Consider the following 27664-nt stretch of genomic DNA (forward strand, 5'->3'; position numbering starts at 1 on the left):
AGAAACTTCAGGATAAGGAAATCTGGCACAAGTACATGACAGCGATCTCGGAAAGGTACCAGTTAGTTGAATGTAGTCAATTACAGTCATAGGAAAAGGAATGGACAAGGTACAGGCACACAGTACAAGAAGTGGCTAAAGAATGTCTTGGAACAGTAGTGTGTAAAAGTAGGATGAAGCAAACAGCTTGGTGGAATGACATAGTCAAGGCAGCCTGTAAAAGGAAAAAGAAGGCGTATCAAAAATGGCTACATACTAGAACTCAGGTAGACAGAGAAAGTTATGTTCAAGAAAGAAACAAAGCCAAACAGATAATTGCAGCATCCAAGAAGAAATCTTGGGAAGACTTTGGAAACAGGTTGGAGACTGTGGGTCAAGCTGCTGGAAAACCATTCTGGAGTGTAATTAGCAGTCTTCCAAAGGGAGGTAAGAAGGAAATGACTAGTATTTTGGACAGGTCAGGAAAATTGCTGGTGAATCCTGTGGATGCCTTGGGCAGATGGAGGGAATATTTTGAAGAGTTGCTCAATGTAGGTGAAAATACGATCAGCAGTGTTTCAGATTTCGAGGTAGAATGGGATAGGAATGATGATGGAAATAGGATCACATTTGAGGAAGTGGTGAAAATGGTCAATAGATTGCTGTGCAATAAAGGAGCTGGGGTGGATGAAATTAAGTCGGAACTCATCAAATACAGTGGAACGTCAGGTCTTAAATGGCTACACAGGATAATTGAAATGGCCTGGGAGTCAGGACAGGTTCCATCAGACTGGGCAAAAGCAGTAATCACACCAATCTTTAAACATGGAAACAGAAAAGATTGTAACAACTACAGAGGTATCTCTTTAATCAGCATTGTGGGCAAAATCTTATCAGGTATTGTTGAAAGGAAAGTGCGACTGTTAGTTGAGGACCAATTGGATGAAAATCAGTGTGGGTTTAGGCCTCTTAGAGGTTGTCAGTACCAGATCTTTAGCTTACGGCAAATAATGGAGAGGTGTTATGAGTGGAAGAGGAACTGTATCTATGCTTTATAGATCTAGAAAAGGCATATGACCGGGTTCCTAGGAGGAAGTTATTGTCTGTTCTACGAGATAATGGAATAGAAGGCAATTTTTTGCAAGCAATTAAAGGTCTTTACATGGATAGTCAGGCAGCAGTTAGAGTGGACGGTAAATTGAGTTCATGGTTCAGAGTAGTTTCAGGGGTAAGACAAGGCTGCAACCTGCCTCCACTGTTGTTCACATTATTTATGGATCATATGTTGAAAACGGTAGACTGGCTGGGTGAGATCAAGATATGTGAACACAAAATAAGCAGTCTTGCATATGCAGATGACTTAGTTGTGATGGCAGATTAGATTGAAAGTTTGCAAAGTAATATTTCAGAGCTAGATCAGAAATGTAAGGACTATGGTATGAAGATTACCATCTCCAAAACGAAAGTAATGTCAGTGGGAAAGAAATATAAACGGATTGAGTGCCAAATACGAGGAACAAAGTTAGAACAAGTGGACAGTTTCAAGTACTTAGGATGCATATTCTCACAGGATGCCAACATAGTGAAAGAACTGGAAGCTAGGTGTAGCAAAGCTAATGCAGTGAGCACTCAGCTACGATCTAGTCTCTTCTGCAAGAAGGAAGTCAGTACCAAGACTAAGTTATCTGTGCACCGTTCAATCTTTCGACCAACTTTGTTGTATGGGAGCGAAAGCTGGGTAGATTCAGGTTACCTTATCAACAAGTTTGAGGTTACGGATATGAAAGTAGCTAGGATGATTGCAGGTACTAGTAGATGGGAACAATGGCAGGAGGGTGTTCACAATGAGGAAATCGAAGAAAAACTGGGAATGAACTCTATAGATCTAGCAGTCAGGGCGAACAGGCTTATATGGTGGGGTCATGTTACACGCATGGGAGAAGCAAGGTTACCCAAGAGACTCATGGGTTCAGCAGTAGAGGGTAGGAGGAGTCGGGGCAGACCAAGGAGAAGGTACCTGGATTCAGTTAAGAATTATTTTGAAGTAATAGGTTCAACATCTGTTAGCACTGAATAGGGGATCAGGGAAGAATTTTATAAGGGGGCTATGCTCCAGACTGAATGCTGAAAGGCATAATCAGTCTTAAATGATGATGATGATTATGATTATGACTGAAAATGCTGTATTCTCATTTCTCTGTGAGGAAGTAGCTGGATTAAACAAAAAGTTCTTAAAATTAGGAGATGTTTTTGATTTAATTAAGGCGATTGTGGTGATCACAAAGTACTTCTGCAAAATTGGACCATTACGGAATATGAGGAGTTGCTCACAGTTGATTCTTCTCATTTTTTAAGAATAGACAGCAAAAGGTAATTCTCTACAGTAATGAGAATAGCTGTGAGTTGGCATCTGCTTGGAGCGTGGTTGAGTGGCGGGTACCTCAGATGTCAGTTGTGGGACTGCTGCTGTGTGATAGATATATATACAGGGTGTCCCACTTATCTTGACTACCCTAAATAACTGTTTGTCCAAATGCAGATTACAAAATCTTTCAAGCAAATGTTCTTTAGCTGTCGGGGGGACATCAGTCAGCATGATTGCCTTCATTGTAGCTATGTTTTATTCAAAAATATGAACTTTATGACTCTTTTAAATGGCACCCTGTATTCTTTATTTGGTAATTCATTTCCTCTCCTAAAGACCTATTCAAAAATGTATCACTGTGTACCATTCACTGAGACACAACATTATTAATTACATTACATAACACAACATTGACATTGACGCTCCCAGTGCTTAGTGTAGGTACTTGGGGGTAATGGAACACTTCCACGTTCTGACGTTGGCAGAGGACAAATTTAAACATAATTAGAATGCACACCCATCATTCTGTCAACCATCGTCACTTAGGGTTGTGTGAGTTGAATGTACACCAATGAAGAGAAGGTAGGAATGCTACTGATCTGTGGGGAATTTAAGTTAGCAGAACAGTAATTGCAATACTGTTTTGATATGTACAGGTACATTTAGTACAGTAGTTTTAGTCTTTTCAAATACTGTTGTGTAGAGTAGGCATACAGTAAAGGCTGTCCTTCCTACAAACTGCATAGACATAACATTTCTTTTATTGTTGTTGTTGAAGGTAGGCGAAATGCTACTCAGACAGTGGAACTGTATAGAGAGCGATATCCTGGCAAGAACCCTCCTTCCCGACAGGTGTTTTCTCGTCTTGATGTGACGCTTCAGGAAATTGGAAGTTTCAACCCATGACAACACAATCTTCGTAGCACTTGCACAGATGAAGCTGCCGAAGTTACTGTTCTCGCTTCCATTGCTATGAATCCACATGTGCACAGCAGCAAATCCTCGCAAACCCAAACTTCTTCTCCAATGTTCTATTTGTCGATGAATGTTCCTTCTCAAACGAATGACAGGTAAATACAAGGAACATGTGTTGTTGGTCCAGCGACAACCCATGATGGCTTAGACAGGTGGAACATCAGCATCAGTGGAGAGTTATTGCCTGGCGTGGGATGCTTCGTACGACAATTATTGGCCCTTATTTCATCAATAGTAGTCTAAACGGCTCAACGTATGCCAACTTCCTCAGATGAATTCTTCCTCCTCTTCTGGATGAAGTGCTTCTAAGGACCAGAATGCTTATGAAGCACCGAAACAATGGATGTCCAGCACATAATGCCTTGCTTGCACATCATGTTCTAAACTGAAGGTGTTCTGCCCGATGTATGGTCGAGAAGGAACAGTTACTTGCTGTGCTAGGTTTCCTGATTTAAATCCTCTGGACTTTTTTCTTTGGGGCTGCGTTAAAGATGTTGCCTATCACGATACTCGAACAACTCCAGAGGACATGCAGGAATGTAATGTATTTGCTTGTAATTCTCTTGAGCAGGCAACACTGTAAGCAGTAAATAATTCTTTCATTCAACGAGCGTATCAGTGTCCAGGGTCACCACTTTGAGTACCTTTGAATGTTCTACTTCTGGGGAATGGTACAGGAGAGTCAGTCAATTATGTGTTCTGTTTTTACTTGGTTTTAATTTGTTTTCTGACGACTTGAGCAAGTGGAAGAGTTTGTGATCCCAGGTTCAAAGTCAGTGTTGTGTTATGTAGTTAATAATTTTGTTTTTCAGTGAATGTTACATTGTGATACATTTTTGAATAGGTCTTTAGGAGAGGAAATGAATTACCGAATAAAAAATACAGGGTGCCCATTTAAAGAAGTCATGAAGTTCATATCTGTGTATAAAAAAAAAAAAAGCTACAACGAAGACAATCATACTGATTGATGTCCCCCTGATGGCTAAAGAACATTTGCTTGAAATATTTTGTAGTTTGCATGTGAACAAGAAGTTATTTAGGGTTGTGAAGATAAATGGGACACCCTGTATATGACACGATTCTAATATATTTCTGTTTACTGATGATGACACTAGCTTGGTAGTGAAGGATGTTGAGTGCAACACAGGCAGTGTATAAAGTAGTGCACTTAAAGACATAAGTTCATGGCTTGTGGTAAATAAATCTATGCTAAATCACAGTAGAACCCAGTTTTTACAGTTCCTAACACCCACTCAACTAGAATAGACAGTTTGATTAGTAAACAGAATGAGCATTAGGTTAGTGAGTCTGAACTAGCCAAATTCGTAGGTGTTCAGATGGATGGCAACTGCTGTATTTGCCACTAGAATGATTTTGCATTCACTTATCACATAGGCATTAGATTATGGGGTAACTTCAGATTCACAAAAGGTATTTTTGGCTCGGAAACAGGCAATTCGAGGAATAGGTGGTGTAAGTTCATGAGACTCTTTGTTGGCCCCTCTTCAGGAGTTTTGAGTGTTTTGTTACTGGCCTCTTGATAATATTTTCTTGAATTTCATTTATTGTTAACAGTATGAGCTGATTCCCAAGAATTAGCAGCTTTCACTTAGTTACCAGTAATACTGGGCATTAATCCAGTCAGCATTTGATTTGCATCTCCTCGACTCTTCTTCAGAAAGGCGTAGACTATTCTGCTGCACCCATTTTCAATAAGCTACCGTATGAATTAAATAATCGTAGCAGTAATGTTAGTACTTTCAATTCTAAAATGAAGAATTTCTCAGTGTCTCATTCTTTCTACTTTATTGAAGAGTTCCTAGAAAAAATTTAAGCAGCTTGCTATGTTTCACTGTTGATGATGGTAATATACGGGGTGAGTCACCTAACATTACCGCTGGATATATTTTGTAAACCACATCAAATACTGACGAATCGATTGCACAGACCGAACGTAAGGAGAGGGGCTAGTGCAATTGATTAATACAAACCATAAAAAAAATGCACGGAAGTATGTTTTTTAACACAAAGCTGCGTTTTTTTTAAACGGAGCCCTGTTAGTTTTGTTATCACATCTGAAAATATAAACAAATACGTAATCAGTGCCGTTTGTTGCATTGTAAAATATTAATTACATCCAGACATATTGTAACCTAAAGTTGACGCTTGAGTACCACTCCTCCGCTGTTCAATCGTGAGTATCGGAGAGCACCGAATTAGGTAGGGATCCAAAGGGAACGGTGATGGACCTTAGGTACAGAAGAGACTGGAACAGCACATTACGTCCACATGCTAACACCTTTTTATTGGTCTTCTTCACTGACGCACACATACATTACCATGATGTGGAGGACTCATAAATTGGCCAGCCCGTTCTCCTGATCTTACACCTCGGGACTTCTTTCTGTGAGTAATAATTGTCAAATCATTTGTTTATTTTTGTCTCCCTTTTCATGTTACTGCTACACATGTCTTCTTTTGAAGGTTTGTGTTAAAGGGCAAATACCGTCACTTGTAAGGGAGAAGTTTCCGTGGCCAGTTGCGGGATAAAATTAAACAGTATAATATTTCCAGTAGTTTTTTACTTACTAATTCTAATTAATTGTTTTGTTTAATCCATTGTCCAAATCAAAAGAACGTTTCATTTCTTAACGAATTGCCAAAAAGATAATTCTAATTTGAAAGTAGAAAAATGAAATAAATATGCTTCTGTAAAAATAAAAGGATGGCAGAAACAAAAATTTGAAGAGGCAGTATTTTTCTTCTTTAATTGATGTCAGCTACAATTGGTGACAAACTTTCTGCGTTGCTACTACTGTAGAGAAGAAATATACCCAGTGAATTGGATGAATGGAGTGGTGTATGAAGGGTAGATATTGTTGAGAGAGAGAGAGAGGGGTGGGGGGGGGGGGGGTTTGCACTGTTCACCACTTTAATCCAGTTCAAATGAATATAAATTGCAGTTGTTACATGGATATGAAGAGGCTTGCGCAGGATTAATTAGTATGGAGAATGATACAAAACCAGTCTTCGGAGTGAAGATACATGTCAGAAGGAAGGAAATTGTACTAGATATTATATATGAATTATTCAGAATAGAACAGAATCAGTTGACTTGTTATTAACCTTGAAAATTTGCTTGATCTTCATGTTGTGCCCCCCTCTGCCATCCACTTTCTTTTCTGCTTCTGTTGATGTATCAATTCTACGTAGGAAAGTTGTCTAAATGATTAGTTAGTGGCAGGCATTTTGCTTTTAGTTGCAATGAAAATAGTAGAGGTAGGGGGAAATATAGATCATGCTCATATGTAAGGTGGTAGTCAGAATTCACTAGACAGTAACAACCAATTTCCGTAGTAATTCTTTGTATTATTATTGTTGATGATGATGATGATGATGATGATGATGATGATGATGATGATGATGATGATGATTACATATCCTAATAGGAAACAGAACTCATCCGGATTATGAAGCTCCCTCTTGAATTGCTTTCTTTGTGTGTGTGAAAGCAGTTGTCTGAAAAGTAGCTGATCAGATGAAAACGGAAGAATTTTGCAGTTTATTACAATGTATGCTTCACATGCCACTGTTAACCGGAGCAGAAATGAGGTGTTACTAGGATTTGAAACTGACAGTGAATTTTGAACTCACTTCTACATTCTGAACTGCATTGTTATGAGTTGCAAGAGTTTTGTAACTCTACACACAAGAAAATGAGAAAATTGGTGGACTCTGCAAACATCTGTTATGCAAAACCCAACAAGGACACTTATTATTTTTTAGATAGTACTATATCAGTAGGCATTAAAGAAAGTATGTTTGTGTGTGATATCTATGGAGAACTAAATTTTGGATTGAAATCATTGACAGGTTAAATGAGTAACATTATCGTAGATGCACCGTTTTCCAAATGTGCAAAAATTTTGATTTTTCTTTAGGGAAGTGTAACAGCCACTACTGTTGTTTGCAGTCCGACTTTCCTCAATTTACACTGTTAATTTCAAGAAAGTGTCATCAAATAAAAATTGTTATTTCTAACCAGAGTGTGGCAGTTTATCAGCATGGTAAAAACACTGACAACTAGTTTGTAGTTTGTCTAGATAGAGAAATGCCAAACATAGATATTTTCATATTGTTTGTTTTGTATTTTTATATTATGTCACTATTCTTACATATTTCATTGAGCATATAGTGCACATTTCTTAACATTCGTTATCTTTTAACACACTAAACTAGCTAAAATAAAATACTGCATTAAATAAAAACAACAAAATAGAAGTTATTCTACTGAAAATCTCTTTTACAATATTTGTCAGTCTGTTTTTCTTTTACTACAAACATGTTTATGTTCAACTCCTGGTTACCTATTCATTAGTAAATGCCTTAAACATGCACAGCCAAGGTCTATTCTTTATTAAATTTCATAATCCTGTGACAATTGTTTTATTATTAAAAAAAGATAATTGTGTGTGTGTGTGTGTGTGTGTGTGTGTGTGTGTGTGTGTGTGTGTGTGTGTGTGTGTGTGTGGAGAGAGAGAGAGAGAGAGAGAGAGAGAGAGAGAGAGAGAGAGAGAGAGAGAGAGAGAGAGGGGGGGGGGGGGGAGAGAGAGAGAGAGAGGGGAGAGAGAGAGAGAGAGAGAGAGAGAGAGAGAGAGAGAGAAAATCACATATCACATATCATATCATTTATCATTTACCCTGTTACGTGGGTTACTTAGTCTATTCAGACATTGGGTATCTCCCAGTTCATCAGCACTTCACCTTTATTTTGTTTGTATATAATATGAGTAAAGGTAAAAACTCACTGAATAGAATAGTATTGGCGTTGAGTCATCAGAAGAGTCATAAACAAAACTGAGAATTTCAATAGCGTCAGACAATTTCTTTTGTGAGCTAGAGTACACAAGTGTGTGTGACCATGCCTGTACTCTAGCTGGAAAAAGGAATTGTCTGAAAGCTAGCAAAGTACTCAGTTTTGTTCATGTGTCTTCAGAGAAGTTAAATGCCCAACTGCTCAGTGAGTTGTTACCATTACTCCTTAAATTACCTATATTCCACCAACACTTGCCATTAGCTTATCTGTTTTGTTTAATGTCCAATATGTGGTGGTCTTCTGATAATGTTTTTGTCGTAAAAAGATAAGTTTTATTAAATCAGTAAGCCTACACTTGCTCTCTCTACTTAGTGACCATAGAAAATTTTCTTATGAATACATAAAACTATAATAGAAATGATTGTGGAACTATTATTCACACTTTTTTGTGATTTATTAACTTTTTCCCCATCGGCCTGAGAAGGATGGAGATTATGATGAATATGAGGACGATGACAGTGTTTTAATATTTGAGGTCAGGAAAACAGAATGCTTTCTCATTGAATAAGAGCCATCTCCCTGTAGATGCTACTTCTCCCATTCACATTATACTGGTCTGACAATACTTCACACCCAATTTGAGAAAATATCTTGCACTGTCATTGGAGTATTGCATCCATTTTTCTTACATTGTGTGTACCTGTTAACATATTATATCAATACCTGTAAAATTTGCAGAGTTTGCCTCGTAATTCCCTTTCCTGCTAGTGTTAAAACTGCAGTGGAACTTAAATAACATATTGTGAATGTTTTCTGTTGATGCTATGAGTATTTTTTTTTAAAATTTTTGAGCATACTATTGTAGCAAACATATCACATTAAATTGTTAATGGAAAGTAGCATTCTGTGTGACTTGTGCCTCGCTGTAGAAAAATTCTCATGTAGTTGCCATTTGTTGACAGCCTACAACCTTCTCCTGTGCCCACCCTTTATAAGCACTCTAGAAATACATATGAATAAGATATATTAAACTCTTGTAGATTTATTTGTGTCCACATTGAGTATATGACATTGTAAGTTTTTATTGATGACTTGTGATATTGATACATGAAATCAGATATAAACTACTTCTATTTATGTAGGGTGGAGGAAAAGGTGTACCTGCGTGGCCCGATGTGCCAAAGCAGCAAAGTAATGCAATGGGTAACCTTACTCCGGCAGACAGGCATGGGGGATCAGTACAGGTGAGTGCATGGTTTTTCACATTTACTTTAATCTGAGCATAGTTCATGAGGTTAATACAGGATTATTATATGTGAAACGTGCTGCAAGCTGCTCAGATTAATAAATGAAAGTGGGAAATGATTTTTGTGATAGACAACACATTGTCTGGTAATAAATGATTACAGCAAACTGTGCTTTGCTTCTTTATCTATTTGTTCCATCAGTGGCCAGCATATTGCCCAATTTTCATTTTCTTTGCAGTGTGCAATGTCACCATTATGCCACATACGGAAAATGTCTTCATACAGGTATAACTTTCAAATTATAAGATGCTCCAAACATGTAGCTGCATAACAAGATGCAACATTGAGAAATTCCATTCACAGAAATTTTCAGTTAGTGTGAGCAGCTGTAACAGGAAAATGTTATTGATTATAGTTGGGGGGTATTATTTCAGTGAGAAAAAATACTACAGACAAAAAAAATTATTTAGATGTAACTAATTTTAGGGCTCTGCCTTCCCTCCTGATAGCACATTTAATATCTATTGATCTATGATAAGTGTGTAATGAATATACTGAGAAGCAAAACTTCAAATGTGCTAACTTAGAAGCAGCATATTAGTAGTTCATGGGTTCCTGTTCATGTATTGCTTCTGTTACATAGTTTCTGCAGTTAGCGGTATTTGTTTACTCTTCTCATACATATAACATGGAACTCGTGCAGTGGTAAAGACCTGGACCTGTATTTGAGCAATGTGGGGTTCTAATTGTTGTTCATTTTGGCATATTTCGGTTTCTGTGGTTTCCCTTAAATAAGTTAGAAATTTAATTCCAGTGCTTTATCTTAAAAATGACTTATCTTATTTTCTTTCTTGGTGATTCTCAAATCAAAGTATGTGCATTCTTGGTATGATTGCATCATCAATATAATGTTAAACCCTAAACTTCATGTTTCTCATATATATATATATATTGTTGAACTCTGCAATTACTGTCCACGCACATTGTGATCAGCTGTCAGCAATCTGAATAACCACCTTTTGTACCATTGCAAGACGTGCTGGAAGAGTATCAGTGAGGTTCTGGAAAGTACCATCAGGGATGTGGAGGCATGCTAACTCCAGTGCTGTGGCCACCTGGGCTAGGTTTCTCAGTTATTGGGTTTAAATCAGGAGAGCTTAATGGCCAGGGGAAAACTCATCCTGGTCCTCTTCGAACCACACGCATACACTATGAACCATGCGACACATTGCATTGGCCTGCTGGTAGATGCCATCATGCCGAAGAAAATAAAACTGCATGTGAATATGGACATGGGTCTCAAGGATAGTTGCATACTTGTGTTGATCTATTGTGCCTTTCAGAATGATGGGATCACCCAGTGAATGCCATGAGAACATTCCCCAGACCATAATTCTCCCTCCTCGAGCCTGGACACTGCCAAGGATTTTTGCAGAGGGGTTTACTTTTACATGTTTCACACCATACATGTCATGCCAGTAACCATTTATCATCTGAAAAGGCCATATGTCACCACCCAGTGGACACACTGCTGCATTATTGGCGTGCAAATTCTAGCCTTTGTCACAGATTAAGAGCAGTCAACATGTGCGCGTAAACCATGCACCTGCTGCAGAAGCCCTTGTGCAACAACATTCACTGACTGGTCATTGAGGAGACGTTGTTGGTAACCCCTGGGTTCTTCTGGTTGTTCATGTGCTCAACACCTGCATGTCTATTCACCCGCATGCGTCTCTGCAGGCGTCATTCACTCCTATCATCTGTGGCTTGTGGCGATCACAGTTGCCTCAGCGCTGGTTTTGGATAGAACCATTTACCAAGCACGGTATATTTTAACCAAGGTGGCATGTGAACACTTCACAGACTGAGCCATTTTGGAAATGCTTTCACCCTTGGCCCAGTAGCGAATGATCATGCCCCTATTGGACATCAGATGAATCACTCTATTCCCTCTTTTCGACAACTACTGCACTGTTTTCTGCGCCCCCGACACACTTTGCTGCTGGTGCTGCCACTTGTCATCTGCGAGTGATTATTGCACGTTGACGTCGAATATAGGTGCTGATCCATTAATGTGAATTGACTATGTATGTTGAAATGAAACACTGAAAGATTCTTTATTTATTTATTATTTTTTTAAATTGGATTATGACTGACTATTGACCTTAATCGTACAGTAAGTTTCCTGTGTGCCTTCTGTTTCGCTCTAAAACTGTCTTCTTCTTCTTCCTCTTCTTCTTTTTCTATGGTGGCGTCTTTTCAGTACTGATGTTGCTAAAATATTTTAAGCCCTTGCATCTGTAAATTTCAGGAGAATTCTGAGACGTTTTTCAGGACAAATAATCAGACAAATTGTAATACAGACATGTAATAATTTTTGAAAAATTTATTATTAACAGGTTGTGAGTTCGACCAATGGTGAGCTGGCCAATGATGATCCAACAGCTGGTCATTCCAATACACCTATCACTGCACAAGCGGAAGTTGAAATAGTTGATGAAACAAAGTAAGTGTTGTATGAATGTTCACCTCTGTCTGAAAACTGAATTTAACAAGCTAGATGTTGAAACAGAGTAAAGGTATCAGTTCAGCATTGATGATAATGATTATATAATGTATATTTTGTTCAAAGAGGTGAGAGTTCCAGCAGCAGTTCGTATTAAATTGAACTATAATTGTACTACGAAGTATTGAAAAAAAATACAAATTTTCCCTATTGTAATAGGGTCATAGCCAGTTCATCTTACTGCTCAGTCTTCTATACCTTTCTTTGCCATGAACTTAGTAAATGTTAACTGTACCATGACTAAAATAACTTTGTAATTAACAACTTAGGATGGATGATATAGTGTTGCCAGCTGACACACAGCATTATGTGTGTTCATAGTGTCAGAGTATGGAATGCCATCATTATTATACAGATTCTTCCATCTTTCACAGGCAACAGAATAAACAGCATAATTTGAGCAAGTATGCACTGCTCTGCCTTGTCACATGAGCTTCCATTCATAATGGACATACATTGACAACACACAACATGAACGGATTTCAAACTCTTATTCTGATCTATTTCTCGTGAATGTCATTTGACAGTGAGAATTATGATTATCTTTAAGTTGAGAAGGCATAATTAAAGGCAAAATTAAAATTATTTCTTGTGTTTTAGAAGTGTCCTTACACAGAGCTGTCAGATCAACAAAAACACACAAACATACACAGCTACATTGTCTCGATACTGCAGATTTTGGCCTGGGGTGAGCTCAGTTGGTTGTGAAGTGCCTGTCAGTATAATGTAGCTGTGCTTATGTGTATTTGTGTGTTTTTCTAAATCTGATAGCTCCTGGAGTTAGTATATGTGAGATAAAAGCTGGAAGGCAGTTACTACTATTTGGATAGCAGTTGTTATTGTGACTCCATAACAAGGAAAATATACTAACATCTACATCTACATGACTACTCTGCAATTCACATTTAAGTGCTTGGCAGAGGGTTCATCGAACCACGATCATACTATCTCTCTCTACTATTCCACTCCCGAACAGCGAGCGGGAAAAACGAACACCTAAACCTTTCTGTTCGAGCTCTGATTTCTCTTATTTTATTTTGATGATCATTCCTACCTATGTAGGTTGGGCTCAACAAAATATTTTCACATTCGGAAGAGAAAGTTGGTGACTGAAATTTCGTAAAAAGGTCTCGCCGCGACGAAAAACGTCTGTGCTGTAATGACTTCCATCCCAACTCGTGTATCATATCTGCCACACTCTCTCCCCTATAACGCGATAATACAAAACGAGCTGCCCTTTTTTGCACCCTTTCGATGTCCTCCGTCAATCCCACCTGGTAAGGATCCCACACCGCGCAGCAATATTCAAACAGAGGACGAACGAGTGTAGTGTAACCTGTCTCTTTAGTGGACTTGTTGCATCTGCTAAGTGTCCTGCCAATGAAACGCAACCTTTGGCTCGCCTTCCCGACAATATTATCTATGTGGTCCTTCCAACTGAAGTTGTTCGTAATTTTAACACCCAGGTACTTAGTTGAATTGACAACCTTGAGAATTGTACTATTTATCGAGTAATCGAATTCCAACGGATTTCTTTTGGAACTCATGTGGATCATCTCACACTTTTCGTTATTTAGCGTCAACTGCCACCTGACACACCATACAGCAATCTTTTCTAAATCGCTTTGCAGCTGATACTGGTCTTCGGATGACCTTACTAGAAGGTAAATTACAGCATCATCTGCGAACAGTCTAAGAGAACTGCTCAGATTGTCACCCAGGTCATTTATATAGATCATGAACAGTAGAGGTCCCAGGACGCTTCCCTGGGGAACACCTGATATCACTTCAGTTTTACGCGATGATTTGCCATCTATTACTACGAACTGTGACCTTCCTGACAGGAAATCACGAATCCAGTCGCACAACTGAGATGATACCCCATAGCTCCGCAGCTTGATTAGAAGTCGCTTGTGAGGAACGGTGTCAAAAGCTTTCCGGAAATCTAGAAATACGGAATCAACTTGAGATCCCCTGTCGATAGCGGCCATTACTTCGTGCAAATAAAGAGCTAGCTGCGTTGCAGAAGAGCGATGTTTTCTGAAGCCATGCTGATTACGTGTCAATAGATCGTTCCCTTCGAGGTGGTTCATAATGTTTGAATACAGTATATGCTCCAAAACCCTACTGCAAACAGACGTCAATGATATAGGTCTGTAGTTAAATGGATTACTCCTACTACCCTTCTTGAACACTGGTGCGACCTGCGCAATTTTCCAATCTGTAGGTACAGATGTATCGGTGAGCGAGCAGTTGTATATGAGTGCTAAGTAGGGAGCTATAGTATCAGCGTAATCTGAAAGGAACCTAATCGGTATACAATCTGGACCTGAAGACTTGCCCGTATCAAGCGATTTGAGTTGCTTCGCAACCCCTAAGGTATCTACTTCTAAGAAACTCATGCTAGCAGATGTTCGTGTTTCAAATTCTGGAATATTCCATTCGTCTTCCCTGGTGAAGGAATTACGGAAAACTGCGTTCAATAACTCCGCTTTAGCGGCACAGTCGTCGATAACAGTACCATCGGCACTGCGCAGCGAAGGTATTGACTGCGTCTTGCCGCTTGTGTACTTTACATACGACCAGAATTTCTTCGGATTTTCTACCAAATTTCGAGACAATGTTTCGTTGTGGAACCTATTAAAGGCATCTCGCATCAAAGTACGTGCCAAATTTTGCGCGTCTGTAAATTTTAGCCCATCTTCAGGATTTCGCGTTCTTCTGAACTTCGCATGCTTTTTCCGTTGCCTGTGCAACAGCGTTCAGACCTTTTTTGTGTACCACGGGGGATCCGTTCCATCTCTTACCAATTTATAAGGTATGAATATCTCAATTGCTGTTGCTACTATATCTTTGAATTTGAGCCACATCTCGTCTACATTCGCATAGTCAGTTCGGAAGGAATGGAAATTGTCTTTTAGGAAGGCTTCTAGTGGCACTTTACCCGCTTTTTTAAATAAAATTATTTTGCGTTTGTTTATGATGGGTTTGGAAGAAATGGTATTGAGCCTAGCTACAATGACCCTGTGATCACTAATCCCTGTATCAGTCGTGATGCTCTCTATCAGCTCTGGATTGTTTGTGGCCAAGAGGTCAAGTGTGTTTTCGCAACCATTTACAATTCGCGTGGGTTCGTGGACTAACTGCTCGAAATAATTTTCAGAGAATGCATTTAGGACAATCTCGGAAGACGTTTTCTGCCTACCACCGGTTTTGAACAAGTATTTTTGCCAACATACCGAGGGTAGGTTGAAGTCCCCACCAACTATAACCGTATGAGTGGGGTATTTATTTGTTACGAGACTCAAACTTTCTCTGAACTGTTCCGCAACTGTATCATCGGAGTCTGGGGGTCGGTAGAAGGAGCCAATTATTAACTTAATTCGGCTGTTAAGTATAACCTCCACCCACACCAATTCGCACGGAGTATCTACTTCGACTTCACTACAAGATAAACCACTACTGACAGACACAAACACTCCACCACCAATTCTGCCTAATCTGTCTTTCCTGAACACCGTCTGAGACTTCGTAAAAATTTCTGCAGAACTTATTTCAGGCTTTAGCCAGCTTTCTGTACCTATAACGATATCTGCTTCTGTGCTTTCTATTAGCGCTTGAAGCTCAGGGACTTTTCCAGCGCAACTACAACAATTTACAACTAAAATTCCGACTGTTCCTTGATCCAAGCACGTCCTGTAATTGCCAAGCACCCTTTAACATTGCAGCCCATCCCGCACTTTCCCGAGGCCTTCTAACCTAAAAAACCGCCCAGTCCATGCCACACAGCCTCCGCTACCTACCGCTAACACAGGTGACTGAGAAGTGTCATATGATATTTGTCATGTACTATAAATCATGTCAAAAACTGCTGAAAAGGTAGAATTCTTAGTGAAGAAAACAGGTTTTAAATTCTGTGTGTTCGTTAGTTTAGATACTCGTTTATCAAGAAACTTGAAATTCTATCATTAATCTTTTTATACCCTCAATACTTATTTTGTGTTGGTGGCAATGAAACTTCAGTAATAGCTCAAACACAAAATGCCTAGTGTAGGTAGGTAGATTAGGCAACAGTGAATAGGTGCTCAGCACTTCATCTATAGACATCATCTGAAAGGGTTGAATGGAACATTCTGATTGGAAGCCAACAGTGAAGAGTGTTCCACAAGGCCAGTGTAAATTTCCTATGTACTAAAAGCTGGTGTTACTCTGCATGGTTCCTCTTAAGTTTGAGATGAAGACCAGATAATATTAGGAATACATATGCAATTGTAGATGTTCAAGTGACAAAGTTCATCATTTCTTGTGATAAGATAATCTTAAATCCATTTCCAAATAATTGCATCCACCTCACATTATAAGGAGTTCATTATTTTTATTGGGATTGTTCTGACAGTGCAGGAACCAATGTTTTGAAGTACAAAAGGCAGAGGTTGTTGTAGACATAATTCATAAATATCATCTTGATATCTAAAAACAAAGTTGATGTGGCGTACCAAACAAAAGCGCTGGCAGGTCGATAGATAGACAAACATAAACACACACACAAACATACACACAAAATTCAAGCTTTCGTAACCAACGGTTTGCTTTTAAATATGTCTGCTTGTGTCTGTGTCTGTATGGATGGATATGTGTGGGTGTGTGTGCGCGAGTATATACCTATCCTTTTTTCCCCCAAAGGTAAGTCTTTCCGCTCCCGGGATTGAAATGACTCCTTACCCTATATATCTTGTGGTCACTGAGGATAGGTGTTAAAGACAGTGCAAATTAAAAACAAATAAACAAATAATGCAGTGGCGATGAGTAGTGTTTTGATTATTTTGTCAGGGATAATTTGCCCCCATTTACAGAAATCTCTTTTCTACAGATTTTTTCCATTATTTTTATTGCTCCTTTTTATTAGTGATGATGTACTTGCCACTGGCAATGATTCATCAACTAAAACTAAAGACGGCCCATCTGATCTACCTAACTTTCCTAGATTTTCCAACTCAACAGTGTTAATACTTTCATTAGATCCGGTTGGCTTACTGATGTTTAAACTCTCACTTTTTAATAAAAAAGACATATCCTTCCTTCTCAATCACTTTTCAGTGCTTTCAATGGAAGGATTTCTAAGTTAAAAGGGTCTATAATATTTCCAGTAAATCTTTTCACACAAATAACACGAGATGCCAGCCCAATCATCTGGTTGAATGCTGAAATTAAAAGCAGTGTGTCTAATATTCTGCCCCAGTATATTGCACTGTGTGAACATTGTATAACAGTCCTTTGAAGAGTATTCTAGACATAATTTTGAGAATGTAAAATTAGTGAGTGGGTATTGCAGATGTATCTTACTGTCCATCCAAATTTCAATGCAGGGCTCACATTTTAGAAAAGTAAATGTTGTTCTTTCACTGTTTGTCACACATATGATGATGAAGAGAGCAAGTACTCAAAGCATTACTTTTATTGCAGATGTTGCTGCTTCTTCAAACGGAAGAAGAAGAAGTCTGGCCGACAGAAGTGACTAGCGGTGGTACAGTGCAGCCCAGAACGTGAGGCAGTGACACTGCTACGTGCCACCTCCCATTCAAACTCACGTGACAGTATGCTGAACGGTAGCTGTCCAGCTGTGCCAGCGGGCTCTGCATGAGCCACTGTGCCCTGGCACTGCTTTGTCACACGTGTGTGTGTGTGTGTGTGTGTGTGTGTGTGTGTGTGTGTGTGTGTGTGTGTGTGTGTGGGCGCGCGTGTGTGGGCACTTGCTCACACTCACACCTTTTTCAGATGCTTGTGTGCAAACATCTAGGTGCAGATGGTTGCGTCCATGCCATAATGTGCACTGATTATGCTGATGGTCCAGCTGACACTGGATTGATGTGAAAGTATTGTTTTCTTTTGTTAGTTAAGTGATGAATCATCCCGGATATATATATATATAGTCTTCAACTTAATGTGGAAATCTACCTTAATTTATATTTGTACATTTTTGTTTACTTTGTGCCCTCCATAAATCGTGCATGAAACCTTGCATTCTGTAATTGCAGTATCATGTTTATAGTACTGTGGCAACAACTTTATCTCACCTTTAGGTAATATTGTTTCCAAAATATTACAGCTGATGCTACTGGTAATGCCTTTGTAAACTATTTTATTCTCATTTTAAAGATGTGAGGCAACTTTGTTGCTGTTGTACTAGTATAATTGCTTCCAAAAAGTGTAACTTCATGAAAAGTGATATGCCGTTTCATTTTTTACCATCTTTTATGTAAAAAAAGAAAAAAAAATGCTTTCAGTAACAGAAAAATCTGGACCTGAAACTGTTGTTATTGCTAATTGTATGTCACACCTTGCAAATCTGTCACAGAAGCATGTAAAACCCCTATATGTAATGCACAAATTGACCACTTCATGAATTTTGGTAGTGTTAAATTATTTTTGCAGAATATAATCATTTGAAGATGTTCCTAGGTACCAGAAAATAAAATTTTTGTGGATATCTGTTCACGAAAATATCAGAAATGCATACCAATGTGAATGAAAGACACTGTTTGTCATTGTCAGACACATTTATAACAGGTGCCTAGTTTATGGAAGTACCTCTGATTGTGAAAAGAATTCTTGTAAGTGTAAGTTTACTAATTGGTTATTGGTTTTGTGTCAGGAAAGTTGCAAGAATTACAGTTAACTTCAAAGGATATGGCCTTTGTTATCTAAGTAACACCAAGAATTAAATTTTCACTCATGGAATTGTAATTTAGCAGCCTGTTCATTGGCTGAAGAAAGAGAAAAAACAGGCTGTAGTAACCAGTTAGAACGTTCGTGGATCATCTGAATCAGAATTTTATGATTAGTTCAATGTATCTGACCTGTAGTCCATCATCACCCTATCCCAACTTGCTCTCCCAAAGGTATATGCACTGAGTTGTTGTTGTCAAGGCGTAACAATCTTTAGTGTCAGTGATACGGCTACCACTTGTGACTCCATACATTTAAAGAACAGTTTGACTCAATCAGTTATACATGATTATGAGACATTTTTACAGTGAGGTGTCAGTAATAACAAGAAGTCTTCTTTGCAGTATTTGCAAAGATAAGTCTGTGACTGGACCACCAAACTCCCATCATATTTGTGTTTGGAATGTAACTTATATTTTCAGAATCTTTCCAAGAAGCTGTGTGTTACTTTTCTTTTCAGCCCTCATGTTTTTCATTTCATACTCCACCTCATGCCCTACCTTCCTCCCCTCCCCCTCTAATTAAAATATTGTTCCATTTTAATTGTATATAATTTATTTTTATTTTTGAAATGTGAAGAGGACAGATGTATACTTCATATAGATAACTGCATACTTTGTTCCCATTGTTAAATGAATGGGTTGTGATTTGTTTTGTGTAGTTTCTGTATATAATGGTTATTCCATCTGCAACACATACGAGAAAATAATAAAATATTGCGTAATTTTGTTTTAAATTTATTCAATCACTGAACGTAACAATATCCATTTCAGAGACTGAAGTGATAGAGTAATAATCACGTATTTATTTCATTTTTCACTGCAGGTTGTGCATTAGGGTGACTGTTATAGTTTAGTTGTAGTTTATACATACGAATAAACATTGTGAAACTTAATTTTGTGCTGGTAGAATGCCCCGGTTGATATTTACTAGGCAGTGCATAATTTTTGGTAACATAGCCACTTGTTAAGTATTGTATAGGAATCAAACTGTTGAGCCAAAATAATTTGCAAGCCTGTTGACACACACACACACACACACACACACACACACACACACACACACAATGACAAGAGTTTCTGAAAATATGTCCTCAAGGCATATTAATCTGTTACTTTTTGAATGGAAAAGAAGTACTTTTCCTGTGTGAGAATCTTTCCTAAATATATTAACTCTTATTTCATTTGCAAATAGCTCTTTTGCCCTCTTAAGCAAAGTTACTTAATGGTAAGAACATGCAAGGAAGCAAGAAATAGTAATAAAAATGTAGTAGCTACATTATATATTTAACAGTTTGCCATGACCCACACTGATGTGGAAACAACAGTGTATAACTGGATCTACTAAGAATGCAATACTACTGTAGTAGGTACAGAGCCAATCTGTGTAAATCCATCAGCAGACCAAAGACTGCCCTCAGTTTTAGGTGATGACAAAACAGTTGCAAGAAAGTTGTTGACATTTTGTGTAACGTTAGGTCTATTGCTCAGTTTAGTTGGTGAAGATATTAATGTGTTTTTGGGTTGCTGGCTCAATTGCAAATGCTAGGCCATATAATTTATTTGCAAGGTACTGTATATGTGATCACCATGATAGATTTTTATCTAGTTGCATTACTGGGAGTTTCACACGGCTGTTTTTGTTGTTGTTGTTGTTGTCTTCAGTCCTGAGACTGGTTTGATGCAGCTCTCCATGCTACTCTATCCTGTGCAAGCTTCATGATCTCCCAGTACCTACTGCAACCCACATCCTTCTGAATCTGCTTAGTGTATTCATCTCTTGGTCTCCCTCTACGATTTTTACCCTCCACACTGCCCTCCAATACTAAATTGGTGATCCCTCGATGTCTCAGAACATGCCCTACCAACTGATCCCTTCTTCTTGTCAAGTTGTGGCACAAACTCCTCTTCTCCCCAATCCCATTCAATACCTCCTCATTAGTTACGTGATCTACCCATCTAATCTTCAGCATTCTTCTGTAGCACCACATTTCAAAGGCTTCTATTCTCTTCTTGTCCAAACTATTTATCGTCCATGTTTCACTTCCATACATGGCTACACTCCATACAAATACTTTCAGAAATGACTTCCTGGCATTTAAATCTATACTCGATGATAACAAATTTCTCTTCTTCAGAAACACTTTTCTTGCCATTGCCAGTCTACATTTTATATCCTCTCTACTTCGACCATCATCAGTTATTTTGCTCCCCAAATAGCAAAACTCCTTTACTACTTTCCTAATCTAATTCCCTCAGCATCACCCGACGTAGTTAGACTACATTCCATTATCCTCGTTTTGATTTTGTTGATGTTCATCTTATACCCTCCTTTCAAAACACTGTCAATTCCATTCAAGTGCTCTTCCAAGTCCTTTGCTGTCTCTGACAGAATTACAATGTCATCAGCGAACCGCAAAGTTTTTGTTTCTTCTCCATGTATTTTAATACCTACTCCGAACTTTTCTTTTGTTTCCTTTACTGCTTGCTCAATATACAGATTGAATAACATTGGGGAGAGGCTACAACCCTGTCTCACTCCCTTCCCAACCACTGCTTACCTTTCATATCCCTCGACTCTTATGACTGCCATCTGGTTTCTGTACAAATTGTAAATAGCTTTTCGCTTCGTGTATTTTACCCCTGCCACCTTCAGAATTTCATAGAGAATAGTCCAGTCAACATTGTCAAAAGCTTTCTCTAAGTCTACAAATGCTAGAAACGTAGGTTTGCCTTTTCTTAATCTTTCTTCTGAGATAAGTCGTAAGGTCAGTATTGCCTCATGTGTTCCAGTATTTCTACGGAATCCAAACTGATCTTCACTGAGGTCGGCTTCTACTAGTTTTTCCATTCCTCTGTAAAGAATTCGTGTTAGTATTTTGCAGCTATGGCTTATTAAACTGATAGTTTGGTAATTTACACATCTGTCAACACCTGCTTTCTTTGGGATTGGAATTATTATATTCTTCTAAGGTCTGGGGGTATTTCGCCTGTTTCATACATCTTGCTCACCAGATGGTAGAGTTTTGTCAGGACTGGCTCTCCCAAGGCCGTCAGTAGTTCCAATGGAATGTTGTCTACTCCGGGGGCCTTGTTTCGACTCAGGTCTTTCAGTGCTCTTGTCAAACTCTTCACGCAGTATCGTATCTCCCATTTCATCTTCATCTACATCCTCTTCCATTTACATAATATTGTCCTCAAGTACATCGCACTTGTATAAACCCTCTATATACTCCTTCCACCTTTCTGCTTTCCTTTCTTTGCTTAGAACTGGATTGCCATCTGAGCTCTTGATATTCATACAAGTGGTTCTCTTATCTCCAAAGGTCTCTTTAATTTTCCTGTAGGCAGTATCTATCTTACCCCTAGTGAGATAAGTCTCTAAATCCTTACATTTGTCCTCTAGCCATCCCTGCTTAGCCATTTTGCACTTCCTGTCGACCTCATTTATGAAACGTTTGTATTCCTTTTTGCCTGCTTCATTTACTTAATTTTTATATTTTCTCCTTTCATCAATTAAATTCAATATTTCTTCTGTTACACCCAAGGATTTCTACTAGCCCTCGTCTTTTTACCTACTTGATCCTCTGCTGCCTTCACTACTTCATGCTTCAAAGCTACCCATTCTTCTTCTACTGTATTTCTTTCCCCCATTCCTGTCAATTGTTCCTTTATGCTATTCCTGAACCTCTCTACAACCTCTGGTTCTTTCAGTTTATCCAGGTCCCATTACCTTAAATTCCCACCTTTTTGCAGTTTCTTCAGTTTTAATCTACAGGTCATAACCAATAGGTTGTGGTCAGAGTCCACATCTGCCCCTGGAAATGTCTTACAATTTAAAACCTGATTCCTAAATCTCTGCCTTACCATTATATAATATATTTGATACCTTTTAGTATCTCCAGGATTCTTCCATGTATACAACCTTCTTTTATGATTCTTGAACCAAATGTTAACTATGATTAAGTTATGCTCTGTGCAAACTTCTACCAGACGGCTTCCTCTTTCATTCCTTATCCCCAATCCATAATCACCTACTATGTTTCCTTCTGTCCCTTTACCTACTGACGAATTCCAGTCACCCATGACTATTAAATTTTTGTCTCCCTTCACTACCTGAATAATTTCTTTTTATCTCATCATACATTTCATCAATTTCTTCATTATGTGCAGAGCTAGTTGGCGTATAAACTTCTACTATTGTAGTAGGCATGGGCTTTGTGTCTATCTTGGCCGATATAATGCGTTCACTATGCTGTTTGTTGTAGCTTACCCGCACTCCCATTTTTTTATTCATTATCAAACCTACTCCTACATTACCCCTACTTGAATTTGTATTTATAACCCTGTATTCACCTGACCAAAAGTCTTGTCCTCCTGTCACCAAACTTCACTAACTCCCACTATATCTAACTTCAACCTATCCATTTCCCTTTTTAAATTTTCTAATCTCCCTACCTGGTTAAGGGATCTGACATTCCACACTCCGATTCTCCTGAGTAGTCCCTGCCCAGAGATCCGAATGGGACACTGTTTTACCTCCGGAATGTTTTACCCATGAGGACGCCATCATCATTTAATCATACAGTAAAGCTGCATTCCCTCGGGAAGAATTATGGCCGTAGTTTCCCCTTGCTTTCAGCCATTCGCAGTACCAGCACAGCAAGGCCGTTTCGGTTATTGTTACAAGGCCAGATCAGTCAATCATCCAGACTGTTGCCCTTGCAACTACTGAAAAGGGTGCTGCCCCTCTTCAGGAACCACACGTTTGTCTGGCCTCTCAACAGATACCCCTCCGTTCTGGTTGTACCTACGGTACGGCTATCTGTATCGCTGAGGCACGCAAGCCTCCCCAACGGCAAGGTCCATGGTTCATGAGGACACAGCTAGCTTCCTGCAAATCCTGGTTTCTATGACTTACCTGAATATCATTTAATTTTACTTGTTTACTGCATTAACTGAGTCTTTTCCATGTTTAATTTTAACCCGTTTAAATCAAACCAGGTATCTCATTTTTCTAAAGTATTTAATACAGTTTGTGGAATTTGATAAGTACGGTTACTTTCAATGATTAAAGATGTATCATCTGCAAATAAAACTGAGTGACACCAAATATTAAGTGGCAGATCATTTATGTAAAACAAACATAGAATGGGACCTAAGACAGAACCTTGGGGTACTCCATGTGAAATGTATTTCTGTTTTTGAATTATAAGTTCCTCTCTCTCTGATGTTATAACCACTGTTTGTCGTCAGTTGGTTAGATAGGACTTCAGTCATTCTAATACCGTGCCCCTAATTCCACACTTTTCCAGTTTACAGAGTAGCAAGGATTGATTCACGCTATCTAAGGCCTTTTATAGGTCACAAATTCCTGTGGCCTGCAGTGTGTTGTCTAGAGATGAGCTAATTTTACTAACAAAATTATTTATGGCAGATACTGTGGTTTTACCTTTTTAAAATCCATACTGATTTTTTGGGATTATTTTAAATTTTTCTAGGATATTTTGAATTTGTATGGTGACTACCTTTCCAAATATTTTTGATAGTGATGGAGGAAGAGAGACTAGGTGATAGTTTCCTATATGTTCTTTTTGTGCCTTTTTTGAATAGTGGCTTAACTAGTGCATACTTCAGTGTGTTTGGAAAATAATCTTCTTGAATCTATTGTAATTAGTGGCTGTGCAGTTACTTTAGAGTCTGTTTTTAACACTTTTGTTGGTATTCGATTCCTTCCTGCTGGTGTTTTACTTTTTAGTGATAGTATCGCCTTTTCTATATCTTATACAGTAGTTTTGGTTAATGTTCTGAAAAATTCACTGTCAAATTGCTCACTGCTGGTGAAATTTACCTTGTCTGGGTACTCTGCTACATTGACAGTAGATTTGTTTACATTTATAAAGAATTCATTAAATAATTCAGAATTTTGAGCAGGATTTAAAATTGTTTTATCTATCTTGATTTCAGAAATATCATGGCCTTTACCTGTTTCAGCTTTGATCACTGACCATAATGCTTTTGATTTGTTTTCACTGTCCAATATAAATCTATTATTTGCCAATTCTTTGGCTGCCTTTGCAACTTTAGAGCGCAGTGATCAGAATGTCCTAAATCTAAACAAAACTTATTTGACTCATTATAAGTGTAAATGGTTAAAGTATTATCTATACATGTTGCAGATATTTCGTTTACTCGAGTAAAATCAGTGAAATTTGCACTGAAACTCGATATTTGAATCTTATCAAAGAATTTTCTTGAGTCATTGGCTTCACTGGCTAGATCTATGTTGAAATTAGCAGTTACTATGACTCTTTTCTTGGTTTCTTTTTGAAGTTTTTGCAATAGACACTGGAATTTTGACAAAAAAGTTTAGTTATTTCTGCACCTGGAATTCAATACACAGATAAAATTACAATATTTTGGCCTAACTCTAGGCAGCAGCTTTCAAATATACATTCTTCATTAAGGGAATTGAAATAGTCTTGCTCTATTTTCCACAAGTATGCACAATCCTCCTAGAGTTAAATTGCTCGTACAAAAGCTGCTGGCAACATATAAATTATTAAGGTTATTTAAGATTTTGATACTACCCTTTGTAAGCCAGTGTTCATTCAATCATACAACCTTGGTATTTGGTATTTCTGACAAAATGATTTGCAAGTCGTTAAGTTTTGTTTCTATGCCATATGTGTTATTTGAACTTAACCCATTTATGTTCAAATGCATTACGAACATACTGTTACTTTTTTGAATGTTCCTAATGGCATCTGTTTTCAAACGCTGTTTGTGTATTTTCATTTCAACTTAGTTATCAAGCATGATTTTACATGTATCACTATACATACTGCTGAATTTTGATGACCCTAGCCTGTGTAGATGCAGTCCATCTTGTCCTACACATGTATCACTAGTAAATTTATTCGAATTCATGAAAATTGCACCAAGTACGTTGCACTGCTCTCTGATGCGATTGTTTATCCTCTATGTATTTATCACTTACTGATCTTCTGTGCAGGATACTACTAATAATTAACTTTGATGCTGGGTACACATTTTTTGCCGTCTGGATTAGATTCCTTGCCTCGTGTACCATTTCTTGTAGTTATCATTGCACTGTACCGGCGGGAATGCATTTTGTTTCATCGTCTGCATGTTCTTGAGGTGATTATTTAATTGATGTGTACTTATCCCTGGGCGAACATCAATTTTAGTATTTGGTACTGCAAAGTTTCTAATTAGTGAATCACCAATTATTAAAAAGTCATTTACAGTGCTTTGTTTGCCACGTTCTTGATGCTTCCTTCCTTTGTTTTTGTACGTTACTGCACCCACTTACGTTTATTTCTAGATTCGATATATTTTGTATTTCTTTCTATGCAATTTTAATCATTATCATAACGTTTCCCAGTTTGCATATCGCCTTTATTACTTTGATTTTGACTGCTTTTTTTTTTTTTTTTTTTTTTTTGGGAGGGGAGGTGTCTTTTTCCCTTCATTGTTGCCACAGATCCATAAATGTTTTTCATTTACTAGTTTTACGTTTTCTTGCTCCAAGATTACAATTTCTTTTCCGAGAGTCTCAATGTCACTATTCAGTATACAGGGTGTATACGACCCAGGAGATCCTGGAAAAACCTGGGAATTTTTTCATCAAGGAGAAAACTGGGAAAAACCCGGGACTTTTTTAGAGTTCCGGGAATTTTTCACTGTTTTATTTTTCACTGTTTTAGTTTTCAGTCAATTTTTTGTAATTTTGACTGCTAAGAACTTATACTCTAACAACGGATATTACTGTATCCCGCTACTGCAGAATAATACTTCAAAAATAAAACAAAAGAGAAAAAAATGAAGATAACTTAAATTGCAAAGGAAATGTGCCATATACGACGACGACACACAGTGCTCATGCAAGCATCTGCCAACAGCAAAATGTGTCAAAGGCTTTAGGAAGACTATGCAGTGGTTCATAATAACAAATTGCCTCCGATGAGTGTGAAGTCACAACTGTTTACATTACATTCGTTTTAGCAGTTATGAGCAGGCTCATGCGCATGCACAGTTGAGTCATGTTTGAGTAGTAGACTCTCCTGCTTCTGGCTACAGGAATGTGGTTGTTGACTGTGCAAGCAGTCACAGCAAGCAGCTAGATGCTACTGGGAAAAGGGGGTGCCAAATTCATACTGTTGAGGAAAAAAAAACTTGTTTCACAAAGCACCCAGCACGTTTGTCTATCGATTATTCATATGATTTTTAAGCGCTTCCCTGTTTGTTTTTGAACACATTTTAAGTAGATTTCTGAATGAATCCTAAGTGTATTTTTGAATGTGTTCATAGTTTACGTGATGAGTCTGTCAGGAGAATCCTCGTCGCATCTAGGAATAAACTTTCCGCAGACAAAAGGTGACGAGGCTATACGAGGTGAGCGGAGTAAATCCGAACAGATGAATGCCAATTGCTGTCTGATTATGTGGTTGATTGGGTTGGCGAATGATCAGCATTGTTATAATTACTAGAGACCCATAGAATCCGACCACCAGAACGGAAAAAAACGACTAACAGGTGAGAATGACTACGTATTATCTCTTCGGTGTATCCAAGAAAATGAAATTTTGGCAAGATCGCTACACTAGTAAGGACCAGTTGCACAGTCACTGGCAAGCAGCTGCTTAAGTTGTGTTCTGGAAGTAATGCGGAAAACATGTTGTATGAACACGTAATAATGCCTAACTGGAAAATAATTGCAGGATAATTAAACCTGTGATTGTGGCAGGGTTAGTAAAGTTAATTGGCCAACAAATTTTGACAATGGCTGGAATTTGTTAGAACGAGGAAGGAGAAGAAACGGGGACATCACACAAATTCTGGAAGAATATAAAAATTTTGTAATACTACTTTTCGATCTCGTGCTTGAGAAAGTGACACGGATGAATGAAATGTGAAACGATATTGGTACTTCGTAAATTATATTCTGTCGTGTTGTAAAAATGTGTG

General features: G+C 38.2%; 1 protein-coding gene across 4 annotated transcripts in view; it reads left to right on the top strand.

The window, feature by feature from the left end:
* LOC126282174 (casein kinase I) overlaps positions 1-19410 on the top strand; it is a 268841-nt gene extending 249431 nt beyond the window's left edge. For 2 of the 4 annotated variants that reach the window (XM_049981702.1, XM_049981701.1), the window contains exons 10-13: positions 8620-8670; positions 9278-9379; positions 11782-11888; positions 17412-19410. In XM_049981702.1, the coding sequence (XP_049837659.1) occupies positions 8620-8670; positions 9278-9379; positions 11782-11888; positions 17412-17463 (312 nt within the window). In that variant the 3' untranslated portion in view covers positions 17464-19410. The remainder of the gene's footprint in view (positions 1-8619; positions 8671-9277; positions 9380-11781; positions 11889-17411) is intronic. The other 2 variants (XM_049981704.1, XM_049981703.1) reach the window with 1 other exon arrangement.
* The last annotated feature ends 8254 nt before the right edge of the window (positions 19411-27664 follow it).

This window comes from Schistocerca gregaria, chromosome 7 (genome assembly GCF_023897955.1).
Source record: "Schistocerca gregaria isolate iqSchGreg1 chromosome 7, iqSchGreg1.2, whole genome shotgun sequence".
NCBI lineage: Eukaryota > Metazoa > Arthropoda > Insecta > Orthoptera > Acrididae > Schistocerca > Schistocerca gregaria.